A 14123-nucleotide genomic window follows, 5' to 3' on the forward strand; every position below is an offset into this window, starting at 1 on the left:
AAGTTCCAGGTTCCTCACGCCCTCTCTCTATTGATTTAGGCCTGGGACCAGTCAGAGGCCTCCTCAGGAGGCAGCTGTGCCTGTGCTGGCGCCCTTCACCTGGCCCCCACCCCTCCAAAGTCTGAGAGCCCACTTGCCCGCTCGAATGGTTTCCAAGTGTCTATTATGTTTCCAGCCCAGGTAATTGGCTTTCCTAGTTATTAATGGATTACCCTAAAGAGAAGAATGTCCAGGGAGGTGAAGGCTACACCTCCTGACTTTGTCATTTGGCTCTTCAGTATCCTGTGGCTGCTTCCCAGGCCGGGAGTTGTTGCGCTGTGGCAAGAGTGACCGGGCAATGTAACAGGCCAGGAGCAGATCCCTGGAAGGTCTTGGCTTGAGATAGGAGAGTCCCAGGTCGCTCATATGGCCTTGTTGGCAGCCCGGGGCGGAAAAGCAGATACCTCCGTTATAATTGTGATTGCAAACCAGTGACTTGACCAGTGCCTGCCCTCTGCTCCCTGGACAGCAACTGGCAGTCAGCTCCACCCGGCCAAACCCACTGGCTTCCTCAGAGCCTTTCCTGTGGAAATCCAGCTCCTGCTGAGCACCGTGGGAGCAGAGAGCCACAGGTGCTGGGCAAGGCAGCTGGGCAGCAGCCCCCCTTGGCTGACGTCATCAGTGTGCCCAGTCTCCCTTCTCACCTATAGGGACATGGCGCAGCCCTGCCCAGGGATCCTGGATGACAGACTGTTTTCGACCCTCCTGCTAGTCCTGAAAGCTTCCCCTCCCCACCTCTGCCACATCCTTGGACCAAGGAGTGGTCTGGCTTCTGGGGCCAAGGTCTGGTCCTAGCGCAGGGGCTGCCCTGGCGCAGTGCGCGGATCCTTCACACTGTGCTTACGCTGCCACTCTAAAGGATTCTCTGCAGATTGCGTGCGTTGACCTTTAGAGGTGTTGAAGAGACATTCTGGGGCGATGCGGTGAGTGTATCACCCTTGCCTCCTCGCGGGGCATTTGTCATTGTCCTCAGAGGACTCTGCCTGACTCCCAGCTCACTCCCAGCAGCCCTGGCTGCCTGGCCCCCGCAGTCCTCACCCTCCCCACCCTCACACACTAGCAGACACCCCTCCGTGGGACTGACTCACCTGTCCTACTTCCCTTTTCTCAGTTTGGTGCCTTTAGCTTGCCTTTGCCTGCGCCATATTGCTCTAGGGGTGGAGAGAGGCCCAGTGGGTTAAGACACTGCCTGGGACACCTGTACTACACACCAGCACCCTGCTGATGCACACTCTGGGAGGTAGCAGGTGATGGCTCAAGTGCTTGGGCCCCTACTACCCACGTAGGAGACCTGAATTGAGTTCAGGCTCCTGGCTTTGGCCTGAACCAGCCCTTTCTGTTTTGGGGAGTGAACCAGTGGGTGGGAAATACCTCTTTCTCTTTCAAATAAAAATAAACGATTTTAAAAAATTATTTATTTAAAAGGCAGAGTTACAGAGAGGAAGAGATAGAGAGAGAGAGAGAAATGAATGAATGAGAATATCTTCCATCTACTGATTCATTCCCCAGATGGCTGCAAAGACCAGAGCTGAGCCAGGCCAAAGCCAGAAGCTTCATCTGGGTCTCCCACATGAGTAGCAGGGACCCAAACACTTGGGCCATCTTCTGCTGCTTTTCCAGGCCATTAGCAGGGAGCTGGATCAGAAGTGGAGCAGCAGGGACATGAACTGTCACCCACATTGGGATGCTGGCGTTACAGGCAGTGTCTTTACTTGCTAAGCCACAGCACTGGCACAATAAATAAATTTTAAAAAGATGTCAGAAGGGGTCAGTGCTATAGTGTAGTAGGTTAAGCCTCTGCCTACAGCGCCAGCATCCCATATGGGCTACCAGTTCGAGTCCTGGCTGTTCCACTTCAGATTCAACTCCCTGCTAATGGCCTGGGAAAGCAGCAGAGGATGGGCCAAGTGCTTGGGCCCCTGCACCCACATGGGAGACCCGGAAGAAGCTCCTGGCTTCAGATCAGACCAGCTCTGGCCATTGCAGCCATTGGGGAGTGAGGCAGCTAATGGAAGTCCTCTCTGTAACTCTGCCTCTCAAGTAAATAAATAAATCATTTTAAAAATGCTTCCAGCCACCCCAACTTGTGACCAGGGCATCCCTCTCCAGCCCCCGGGAGCTTTCTGGCCTCTCGAGCAGACCTCTGAGTTGCCCGTTCAGAGAGCCGTCTTTCTGGCGTGCAGAGCCAGCACCACTGGCCCAAGCAGCGTGGACCCCGTAGGTCCTCAGGGGCTGCGGCTCTCAGCAGCTGTGTCAACCCCAGAGTCCCTGTCTCCCAGGGAGGGGCACGGCTTTTGCAGTTGTGTAGCTGTCCACGCGAGCTCCCATAAGCCAGATCTCACTCTGCCCTCCTCTTCCTTCGCAGCTCTTTTGTGACTGGAACGGCTTGTTGTGGGCACTTCTCACCCCTGAGAATCTGGGACCTCAACAGGTAAGAGATTCCTGAGCCACTGTGGCTTCCAGTGGGGCGGGCTGGAGTGGCTGCATATTTGTCATCTGTGTATTCTTTGTCAGATACACCATTTGCAGCGACCTCCCAACCTAGAGCTTATCTTTATCCTCCTAACAGCATCTCTGCAAAGCAAAAATTGTAAATGTTGACGTAGTCCAGATGCCCAATATTTTCTTCTATTGGTTGTGCTCTGGGTGTGCAATCAAAGAACTCTGCATAGCCTCGGCCCGTGTTCTAGGTTTTAAAGGCCATAACGTACAGCAGCAGGGAACACGGATGTTTCTTTCATGCTTCCTACCTCAGTTGCTCTGGTCTTGTCTTCTTTTCCCTCATCTCCTTAGGAAAGTGTTAGCTGTACCTTTTGTCTGAAAAAATCCATTGATAGTTTTTCCTAAAGATTTACTTGTGAAAAGAGATTTTTCTTTTTGGCTGCTGTTTTATATTTGAGAGAAGAAACCAAGAGAGCTCCCACCTGCTGGTTCACCACCCACATGCTGACTACAGCCAGGGCTGGCCCAGGCTGAAGCTAGAAGCTAGGAACTCAATCTGGGTCTCCGACGTGGCAGGCCAGGACCCCAGTGCTGGAGCCCACTGCGCCCCAGGGTGTGCGTCAGAAGCTGAGTATTGAACCTAGGCACTTCTGTATGCGATGTGGGCATCTTAAGTGGCTCAATGCCCATCAGACGGGTGGTAGTTTAATTTTCTTTCAAACAGAAGTTTTTATTAGCAATTAGTTGTCTTTCTCCTGTAATGAAAATGATCAGAATAAGGTTTACCTTGTCATTGTGTCATATGGAAGCAATACCCAGCTGTTGCTGAAATTCATTTGATGAAACCACAATGCAGCTGCACTATTTTTGAGATGATGATACTATTTTCATGCACAGCTCGAGGATTTTTGGCTGATCCAGACAATGAAAGTGTGTCTTTCTTTTCTGATAAAACATTACCTAAGAAGCTCATGATGTGTAAACTGCACAAGTGGAAACTCAGGACTTCTATTGGCCCAGTGTGCACTGACCAGCTTAGATCCGAGGTGCTGTGAGCAACCTTGGAACGCGTGCTTTGCGACTGACTTTTTGAATGGCTGCTTTTGGGCTTCACTAAGAGCATCTTAAACAGAGGAGAAACTCTGTCAGTACTTACATAGCATTCTTTGAACTGCTCCTGTCAGGAAAATGTCCTGCAGTACTTAGACGATCTTGTAACTGTACTGAGTCCCTCCTATATCCGCGAGACACTTAAGAAACTGTCCCACAGATTGCCAAACATGTGAGTGTGAAAGTTTAGAAAAATTTAGCATGCTGCAGGTACATGAATCCTGTCCCAAATCATAGTGTCTTTGTTTGCACCAAGAGTTGGGGCTATCATGTGTTTCAGAAATAGAATATTCCATGGCTAAAGATACTTAGGAGAGAATGTGTTTGGGTCTTTGCTGTGGGAGATGAAGGGGCATCCTGGGAGTGGAGGACAGAGACACTGCAAATGCTGTGCATTTTGTCTTACACAGAACATGAGGAAAAGCAATGCTCTTGTCTTAAAAAACAAAACAAAACAAAACAAAACCAGAAAAGGCTTTAGAACTTCTATTTTAGCTGGGAAAATAGTGCAAGTTCCAGGTACGAGGACAGAGGTTTATAAGTGAAGGGCCTTCCCTGCTGCTACCTGGTGCTAGCCGTTAAGTTTTGCTGAATCCTTTTCTGGAAATCTTTGTATAAAATGCACATGCAGGTCCTCCTACAGATGGGAAGTACCATCCTCAAGTATTTCCCCTCAGTACTGTAGCCGGTCATGCTTCAGTCTCCTAGCTAGTTCATTGTTTGTTGCCATCACTGTTTTCTGATTTCCTTTTCTATCATCTGTTGATTTTAACAGTGCTGCGGTGAGCAATCTGTGATCCATTCTGATGTGTGGGTGGGAGTCTGGAATTTTGGACCAAATTCCTCAAGAGTACATTTGCAGGGCCACAGGCTGTGTGCGTGGTAGATGTGGATAATGACTACCAAGATTCACTTGCAAGCCGGTCGCCCCAGCGTTCACACTGCCAGCAACAAGGACAGAGGGCGGCCATTCTGGGCCGAGACTCTGGGCCAGCGTCAGCCGCAGCCCTGGCGCCGCAGAGCACGGGCTCTGTCTGTCCTCACTGCCTAACGCTCGCAGGGGGCCTGTGAGCCAGGCATCCTTTTTATAGATAAGGAAACTAAAACTGAGTTGCAGAATGGTTGCTTACCTTGCCTGCCTACAAGTCACAGGGCGAGTTAAGTGGCTCAAGATTCAGGGCTTGTCTGAGGTGGTGAGAGGTGGGGCCTGCAGCCAGTGTGGAAGGGGACAGGTTCCAGGATATAGATGTGAACATCTACCTCAGCGAGAGGAGAACCAAGAAACCATGCAAAATGTGTTCTTACGGGCAAAGCACTGTTGAGAAAAGCAAGCACACCCTCATGGGAAACATGGTTTTGCTGACTTTTCTCTCGGGAGGTTCATCGAAGGACAGGGTTAGGAAACTTGCTACTCCCCAGGCGGTGGGATGGAGGCCTGCCCTTCTCAAGGGCACGGTTGCTTCCTGGTGCTGTGCAGGTGAGCTGAATGCAGGACTAGCCGTTCCGTGCCACCGCCTCTGCCGGGCCGGAAGCCCTAGGTCGTCAGTTGGTCCTCACAAAGCAGGTCAGGTAGCCGCCACCTCTGTCAAAACAGCTGGAAGTCCTGGGATGATCGCGGCCTTAGACGACAGGGAGCACCCAGCTGCGTGCCTCCACAGGGGTGGGGCTGGGGCTCAGTGAGCCAGGGCCTGGGTCTGCTCGGCTGCCGCCTCCCCATCCTGGCCGTGCTAGCTTTTGCTTGTGCTCTCAGGCTGGTTTAGGGCAGCTCCAGCAACTGGGAAGGGGAAAAGGCAGAGGCCCTGCGCTACCTGCCACCCTCTCTGAAATGAGGAGCCCCTGACCAGACTTCTGCAGCTGTGTGCCACTGGCTGCCCTGGCCCAACCCTGGCAAAGGGAATGGAATGACCAGTACAGCAGGAGACTGAGGAATGGCTGCATGGGCAACCTATGTTGTCGGCTCACACTGGTTCCAGACCCAGCCTCCTGTGAAGTCTCCTCTGATTTCTCTGCCTTTCTCCCTCCAGAATGGAGGGGCTCACAGCTCAGTACTGGAAGGGCTGGTGTGGGCTGGAGTGGAAGGTGCTCCCACTTCTGCTTTTGCTCATGGGGCCAGCGGTCACTTCTCGCTGTTGTTGGCCTGGCGGACATTTCTTGAGTGCCTGCAATGTAGGGTTCCTATGACTGCGAGGCTGAGCTCACGTGAGCATACCCCACCACACCTGCCACCGCCCTTCCAGCTCTGGATGCCACTGTGGTGGGAGGGTTTCCTCCTTTTGCCAGGGCATGTGCCGGGAGGCCACGCTCCACGACGGCTCTGCAGCTTCCCAGCTCTGTGATCCGGGGCCTCCCTGGGCTTGTCTCCACATTTGTAAAGTGGGAATTCATTCTCTCTGCCTAACAGAACTAGCGAGGAAAATTGTTGTGAAAAGCACCCCCAGGGTACCCGTCCCCTTGGGGGCACTGAGCCGGGACAAGCCACATCATCCTTTCTCCTCCCCACCCACAGGTACCTTGCGTGCTAGTACCGTGGGATCTGTGAGGCTCACACTGTCTGTGGCCTTGTGAGAGGGGACCTCTGACCATGGCAGAGAAGGTTCTTGCACTAGGGCTGTAGCTCACACAGACAGGCACTGGTGCTGAAGGCCTTGGCTTGGCCCCATCAGCTACCAGGGCCCAGGCTGGCACGTGGAGCAGGGTGTGGTCAGGGCGCATCTCCCCAGCCAGCTTCAGGGAAAAGGTGGGTCACCCGAGTGGCTTCTTCTGCATGTGGCTGCCTGGTCGGGGTACTCCCAGCCTCAGACTCGTGGTCCAGGGGAATCTGAAGGCACTGATTTCTTTGGATGTCCTTCTCTTGAGAAAACCTTCGATCTTACCGACCCCCCAAACACACTACATCTACTCGCCCAGAAGAGCCCAAGCCAGAGTGGGCCGCAGGCAGCGTGGCCTCCAGGCTCACTGGAGCCAGAGGAAAGGGCCCACTGCTCCTCTGCTGGCCTGCCCCTCCCCCCGGGAGGAACCAGGAGGCCCTGTAGAAACTTCCCTCCTTCCCCAGGGAAGCTTGGGGACCACGGGCATGAGGACAGAAGCCTTGTCTTGGTGGAGGAAGTGAATGGATGAGACGATCCTGGAGCTGTCTCTCCCAGAGAAGCCCGAGCAGATAATAAAGCCATGTAGAAAATAGGATTAAGGGAATGAACAGGCAGGACCGAGTTTGATCTTTCAATAACCCCAAAGCCTGAGTGACAGGCGTTCTGCCAGGTGGAGCAGCATCGCCGGCAGGACTCGGGCTGGGCGGCGTGCGGTGCTGCTGGATTCCTTGCTTTGAACCTGTCCCCACTGAAACCCGAGCAGCGCCTCGATTTTCTTTCATGTGTGCTGACTTGGGTAGAGTGGAGCCCTGGAGGGGCAGTTGTGCCCTGAGCATCGGCCTCCAGGGCCTTCCCTCAGGACAGTGGGGGACTGGCACCCTCAGAGGCACCCTGCCAGACAGCAGCACTCCCACTGCTGGAGCCACCCACGTCTCCACGCGCCTCCCAGCTACCTGTCCCCGGACAGCCTACACTACTCTTCAGAATGCCTGGGCACCCCTGGAGGGTCACCATGGCTTCCTCAGCCCATGAAGGCCCCTTGAGACTGTTCTCCCAGTGGGCTAGGCTGGCAGTACTGGCTAGAGCATGCAAGTTGGAAGGTGGCATGGGTAGTCACTGCCCAGGTGGCAGGGAGCCCCTCCATCTATCTGTCTCTTGGAGCTGGGCATCATGGGTTGGGGCCAAGGACAGCAGATTTCTAACTGGTCTAAACAAGGAAGATAGAGTCCTTCACCCAGCCTTGGGGCTCCAGGGGGCTCCTCTGCCAGTGCAGGTGGTCTGAAGGCCCAGCCTCCAGCCTCCGAGTCCCAGGCATCCTGTGCCTCCACGCTGCCAGGCTGGGCTCACAGCCATCCACTCAAGCGTTTGAGGTCGGCCTGGTGGATCTGTTAATTCTGAGCAACTTAGCCTGGGATCTTGTGTTCTGTTTGTGCTGGAGCAGCCCCCATGGCAGCACCCAGTGTTGACTCTGTGGGGCATACGTCCTGGTCACTAGAAGGCTGAGGTGGGTCCGACAGCCCCATGGGCTTGCTCTTGTGTGGGTTTTGTGTTTTCTGCCAAGGGGACATTAGAGTTGGATCTAGCATTGGTATCCTGAGAGCAGGGCATGACTGGGGGCAGGTGGGGTTCTGAACAGAGAAGTCCAGAATCCCAGGCCTGAAGGTGTCACCCCGACTCCTTGGAGGGGGGCACTGTTGCCCTGCTTGTGACTGTATGCACAGCCCTGCAAAGTCCCCTTCTCCTTGGGGCCAGGGTCATCCTGGTCCTGCCATCATGCCTCCCCTGGTACCTCTGAGCCCTCAAGTCTCTTCTTTCTCAACAGCGGTGGGAGCAGAGTGGGCCTCTCACCCATTTTGATGGCTCCCGTATAGCTTCCCCCCTGAGCCTGGAATACCTTGTCTCTGCCTAATGAAACCCCGCTCCCTCTTCAGCATAAACAGCAACTCCAGCATGCAGGCTCTGCTCTCCCCCGGCTCCTGACCCTGCGGCTAGTCTGTGGCCTTTCCCTTGCATGCTGTTAAGAGCACCCACAAGGGCACATGGCCTGTCAGGGTGTGGCCTGCACGGCTACCCTCTGGGCTGGAAAATTACCTTGGGTGCCCCACGCTGGGCACAGGGTAGAATATTAGGGCAACTGATGGCATCTGGCACAGCAAGGGGCACCCGGCTGGAGAGGGAAACCGTGTCCGGAGCATCGGCTGAGCGCCTCTGAGGGCAGGATTAGTGCCCATCCTGCCCAGGTGTGGCTGTCTCTGCCCTGTGCTCCACCCCCACCCATGCAGGGGGCCCAGCCCGTCAGGGTGATTACAGGAATTGCCCCCTTTAAAGTACCTGCCTCCTCCTTTGAAAGTATTACTGACAGCTTTTCTCATTCTCTTTTTTCTTTACCTCTTTAAGGAACCCTGTAATTTCTTTCTTTCTTTCTCCCCCCTTTCCTTTTTTCTTTCTTGTCCCTTCTGTCCCCCGAACTCTTTGAAATTGGCTCTCTGCCTGCTGACACCAAACTGATACTTTGCGTTTCACTTCTCCTTATCCCTTTATGGCAACAGATGTTGAAATTTTGTATCCTTTTATCTGCCCGGCTGCCCCTTCCTGTAATTACGGTCCCCTTGTTAGCAGTACAAAGTGGGCTGCCCAGCCGCCTGGCCTTTGAGCCATTGTGTCTGAACACGTGTGTGCGGGTGGGAGCTGGGGGCTGCGCGCGAACCCAGCCCTCTCACCTGTGGGGGCCAGGCCAGGGATACATTTGGTTTCTGGGGTCTGTCTGCTCCCTGGATTCTCACTCCAGTGAGGAGGAGGGGCCTGTGGATAGGTAAGGGCGCCGAAGTGGCCAGGGGTCTGCCGGGGCAGGTCCTGTGGTGCTCCTGAGCAAATGGACCCCACACTTGCTCGGGTGCACTGGGAGTAAGGTGCACACCCTGGGCTTCTGAGTGCTGAGCTGCTCTGTGCAGAGTGCTCGGCGTACAGTATGGATTCGGCAGCCTGCATAGCTATGTCATCGGGGCCAGTGGTCGGAGAGCAGGCTGTGCCCCTCTGTGAGCTCCCAGCCCACGAGCCGGACCACCCTCCTCAGTCCCTTGCCCTGGGACTTTACAAAAGCCACTTTTCCTCCGTGGCCTTGCTTTCCTCATCTGCGGTCAGGGCTGGCCCAGGACAACCAGTCCCTGTCAGAGCCTCCAGGCGCTCTGCCACTCAGTGCCCCAAGGCCCACCAGGACCAGAGGCCAGATCCTGCCGGCCTGCAGCCGGGCTGGATCACCAACACTGCCACAGTCTAGCCTGGTTGCCCTTGTTCTGCACTTTGCTGCTGCTGTTACTTTGGCCTGAGCCGTCCCCCTCCTGCCACAGTCCTGTCACTTGCTGAAGTCAGTACCCCAGCCAGAGATGTTCTTCCCTTATCTTTCCCTCTCAGAGCCCTGTGGTAGCCCCCAGGTCACACTCGGCACTGCGGGGTAGACCCATGAGGCACAGCGGCAGCACGTGGCCCCTGCAGTTTCTGTGCCGCACAATGCCTTATACTGGTTGCTGACGGAGGGAATGAAGGAGGAACCTCCCATTCGGAGCCACCATTCTGGGGCCAGCCTCTGCCTTCAGGCCTCTGTCCGTGGGGAGCAGAGGAGCGGTGAGAAGGTGAATCGTCACTTTTCCATCTTCTCTCCCCAAAAGCAGTTGCCAAGTTTTGGGGTAGAACATGCCAGACATGGTGTCTTCGAAGCCAAAGGGATCCAGGAATGAGTACCCAGAGGGTCTTCAGGGAGGAGCAGCAGCAGCCTGTTCAAATGGCTGAGCCGGAGTGGGAGGCACCCTGCGGGCTGGGAGGTGGGGCTGGCAGTGCCCAAGGAACGCTCTGGTACAGGAGGTGTGTGTGGGGGCCATTCAGGCCAGGGCAAGTGCGTGGAGCAGGGCTCCCGGGTTCTGGGTCCTGCGAGGCCCAGACTCGGGCAGGGCTGGGGTGCCAGCACCTTCCCCCAGGGCCTGACTCCAGCTTGGCGCTCGGGGCGTCTCCCAGATGGGGCATCCAGGTCTCCAAGGCCAGTACCTACCCACAGCTGGCTGTCACACAGGCGGTGACAGGGATGGGGTGTCAGGGTTTTATTTAGACTTCCCTCTTCTCTGACTGGCAGGGGCTGCTTCGCTTCCCTCCAGCTACAGTACAATGCCCTGGCACAGCAGGGTGGGTGGGGACGGGAAGACCAGGTTCCTTTTCAAGGGACAGCTCAAGGACGTGGCCACACTCTGCTTGCTTCTGCCCAGGTGCTGGGGTTCCCGGGGAAAAGCCCGTACACAGCCAGGGCCAAAGAGAACCGGTCTGCAGGCGGCCCCTCCCCAGCCCTGCTCATTCACCAGGCTCACACAGGCGGCCCCATCTGTCTTTATCTTTCCCTGGGTGGAGGGAGGATTGCTGGAGTCGGGCTCAGGGGAGGCTGGGGTGTGCAGGCCCCCCAGGCTTTGTCCACAGGAGCTGGAAGGGAATGGCCTTTTTGTCTGGCCCTCTGGAATGACAGAGCTGGCCCTTGCTCCATCTCGGGCCGGGGCTCTGAGCAGCAGCCCTGTTCCCACACAAGTTGTGCAACACCAAGGCTCTGCGTCCCGCCCACCCCCCAGAGGTCGAGAAGCATTCTTAACATTCTTTCTAGAGAAAAGGGGAGAACTGTCTGAATTTGGGGGTTGCCACTTCATACAAATTGCAATCTAATCGTTTTTACAAGAACACACTTGCAGTAAGAAAAGGAGCCCAGGAGGAGGGGAAGAGGAGACAAACAGCTGGTTTTGTACCAGTCCCCCAAAGTTGAGGGCTATTGTCACCATGGCTCCCCCTCCACTGCAGCAGTTGAGCTAGCTTTCTAGTTAAATTGGGCTGGGGGTGGGGTGGGGGGCTGCCCAGGGCCCACGGTGCCATTTCTGTTTGTTTTCCCAAATCAAAGCCCCAGCAGGGCTCCGATGGCACTGCTGGGCCGCTATTGGAAGGGCCGGCCCATTCCTCAGAGCCTGGTGCGTCAGTTTATGCTCTGAACTTAACCTCACGGGCACTGCACAACAGAGCTTTGAGGGTCCAGGGCTCCAAGGCAAAAGAAACTGTATCTTTTTATTGGCCCATTTACAGTGTGTGTGGCCATTTCCGAGTCCAGGGCTGGCCCTCGAGGCACGCTCTGGCCTGGTCCTGCTCCCCAGGGGCTGGTGCTCACCTGGGCCTCTGGCTCTTCCCCACAGCACAGGGGTCCTCGGGACTCTCGTGCGTTGGCCAGAGCCACGGCCTCTTCCAATGCCGACTCGGATGCTAGGGCAGGGGCCCAGGCCTCCTTCCCTCAGGACCCCAGGCCTGGCGGTGGGCAGGCAGAGCCATGCTGGGCTTCACTCCTCCCAGCCCCCACAGCCTTTCATCTTCTATTTCAAACAAACATGAAATTACTTCTGTAGATTAAAGGGGAGAGCTCCTCAATCATTAAGGCCTCACTAATGGAGGGGGCAGAGCCCCCAAATCTAGAGAGGGAGACCTGTGGAGCAAAACATCCCCTACGCGGTATACACGAACGTCCCTGTGATGGGGGCTCAGGCCTGCCAGGGTGGTGAATCGGGCTGGCAGCCTATCCAGGAAGGCAGGGCTCCCCGGGGGCTGAGCTCCGCGGTCTCCAGAGGCTGCTGCTATGGGGAGGCAGTTTTCTGTCTGGGCCACCAAGAGGACGATGAGCACTTCTCAGTAGGGGGCGCTGGGGGCAGGAGTGCCTCCCTGGGGCCTAACCTACCACTGGACAGCAGCTGCCCAGAGCACACAGGGGGAGGCGGGGTGGGCTGAGAGGAGCCCCGGCCTTCTCCCTTGCCGCTTTCAGGGAGGGTGGCAGCTCTGCTGGGAGGAGCCTGGGTGAAGTGGCAGCCCTGGAGCTGACACCTGCCTTCAGACCATCCAGCGCGGCTGGCAGCGCCGTGAATCCTCTCCACCCCACAGCCTCCTTTCTGGGCGTGGTGTGGAGGGTCCGTGGCCTTGTTTCTCACGTGTTGCCACAGGAGCGCCTGGGTCTCAGGGGTGAAGAACACTGAAGCGTGGGGTCCACAAGGTACCCCCCCCCATCATTCTGCAGAAACTCAACACTTCCACCGTCCCCTGGCCGCAGGGATTAGCGGGTGCACTTGATGTTGAGGGGTAGTTGCTAGGGCCAGGAGGCCCCCCTATGTGGTTGCTAGGGGTCTGGCATCAGGGCGCGGGGTCTGCCCACTGCCGCGGTCACGGAGGGAATTACACAGTCACAAAGCAATTGTTCTTCTCAGTAATCTGCTCTCGGCCACCGGGTGGAGTGAGGGCGGGGGCAGTAGGCTGGAGCCCAGCGGGCTGGGGGCTGTGATCACAGAGGCGTGCTAGCCCGGGCTGGGGGCCAGGCGGGCCAGGAGCACCAGGGACCGGCCCGCTAAGCTGCTTTCTCAGCGATTTCTTGCCCCAGACACAAAGGTGTTTACTTGTTTTAACATCTCCTGGGACTCCCCTTCTCCCTTTGTGTGGTCTTTATCCTCAACGAGGTTTGAGCCCCAGATTACAGGCAGGAATTAAGGCATTGGACTCAGGCAGCTCAGAACTGCATGACCTGCAGGATCAAGGAGTATAAAGTAACCAAGTGTGTGCGAGGGAGGGGGGCCGACCCCTTCAGCAAGGCCCATTCATCGTCCTGAGAAGGGGCGGCCAGCAGCCGGCTCGCAGGTGTGATGGAGGGTTTGCTGGCGTCTCACTGAGGCTTTCAGCTGGGGGCTGTGACGCTGGGGGGAGGGGTGGGGCCTGGTACTGGTGAGCAGGGGGGAGGCTGAGGCATCTCTTCCCTCCGGGAGTAAGGGCCCAGCGCCCACCTGCAGGGTAGAAGAACACGTCCCCGGGGGGCAGGGAGCCTGACTCTGCCCGTCCTCTCCACAGTGGGCAGCTGATGACGCACCTGGGCAGCGACTTCCCCCCAGGAGCGGGGGTGCTGGACGTCATGTATGAGTCCCCTTCCACGCTGCTGTCCTGTGGCTATGATACCTACGTTCGCTACTGGGACCTCCGCACCAGTGCCCGGTGAGTGTGCTGGACAGGGAGGACAGGTGGGGGGAGCCCTGTGTCAGCCTCAGTTCCGGGTTGTCCCACAGGACGAGACACAGTCTCCTTGTCGGGCTGGGAGGGAAGGGAAGACAAGGTCATATTAGGCTTAGACCCCCTCTCCTTGGGTAGCCTTGGAGACTGCAGCCAGTGGGCCCTGACGAGGGCAGGCAGTTCTTAGAGCCACCAGAGCTGTCCCTCAGCATACTGTCCTGGCCTCCTTTTTAATGAAAAAAATTTTTTTTATTCATTTCAAGATAGAAACACACCCCTATCAACTGGTTCACTCCTCAGATGCCATCAAAAGGACCCAGCCAGGCTGAAGCCAGCAACTCAATCCTGGTCCCCATGTAGGTGCACTATCACCTGCTGCCTCCCAGGGTGCACACCAGCAGGAAGCTGGGCCTCAAACCCCAGCATTCCAACATAGGATGTCGGTGTCCCAAGTGGTGTCTTATCCACTGCACCGAACATCTGCCGCCTGCCAGCCTTTCGTCACTTCTCCACATTAGGAGGCCTGGGACCAATGGCAGGCCACGTGAACACATACATGAGGGCGTCCTCTGTTCTGTGGTCTAGGGCTTGGCAGGAGAGCCCTCTACAGAGGAGGCCTTCTCAATTAAGTTTGGTTTTTTAAAGACTCTCCCAGCCCAGAGTGACTCCCTACCCCTCCCCAGGACCCCCGGGAAGTTGAGGTGGAAGGTTCCCAAATCTCTCCCTGCATCTTTTCTTGGGACAGGAAATGTGTCATGGAGTGGGAGGAGCCCCACGACAGCACCCTGTACTGCCTGCAGACGGATGGCAACCATCTGCTGGCCACGGGTTCCTCCTACTACGGTGTCGTCCGGCTGTGGGACAGGCGCCAAAGGGCCTGCCTGCATGTAAGTG

The 14123-nt window shown here is 56.4% G+C and overlaps 1 protein-coding gene across 6 annotated transcripts in view; it reads left to right on the forward strand.

The window, feature by feature from the left end:
• Positions 1-14123, forward strand: part of FBXW4 (F-box and WD repeat domain containing 4) — a 93410-nt gene that overhangs the window by 78507 nt on the left and 780 nt on the right. For 2 of the 6 annotated variants that reach the window (XM_051823522.2, XM_051823523.2), the window contains exons 6-9: positions 40-180; positions 2405-2470; positions 13074-13214; positions 13975-14116. In XM_051823522.2, the coding sequence (XP_051679482.2) occupies positions 40-180; positions 2405-2470; positions 13074-13214; positions 13975-14116 (490 nt within the window). The remainder of the gene's footprint in view (positions 1-39; positions 181-2404; positions 2471-13073; positions 13215-13974; positions 14117-14123) is intronic. The other 4 variants (XM_008270381.4, XM_070057334.1, XM_070057336.1 and 1 more) reach the window with 2 other exon arrangements.

Source organism: Oryctolagus cuniculus, chromosome 15 (assembly GCF_964237555.1).
Source record: "Oryctolagus cuniculus chromosome 15, mOryCun1.1, whole genome shotgun sequence".
Lineage (NCBI taxonomy): Eukaryota > Metazoa > Chordata > Mammalia > Lagomorpha > Leporidae > Oryctolagus > Oryctolagus cuniculus.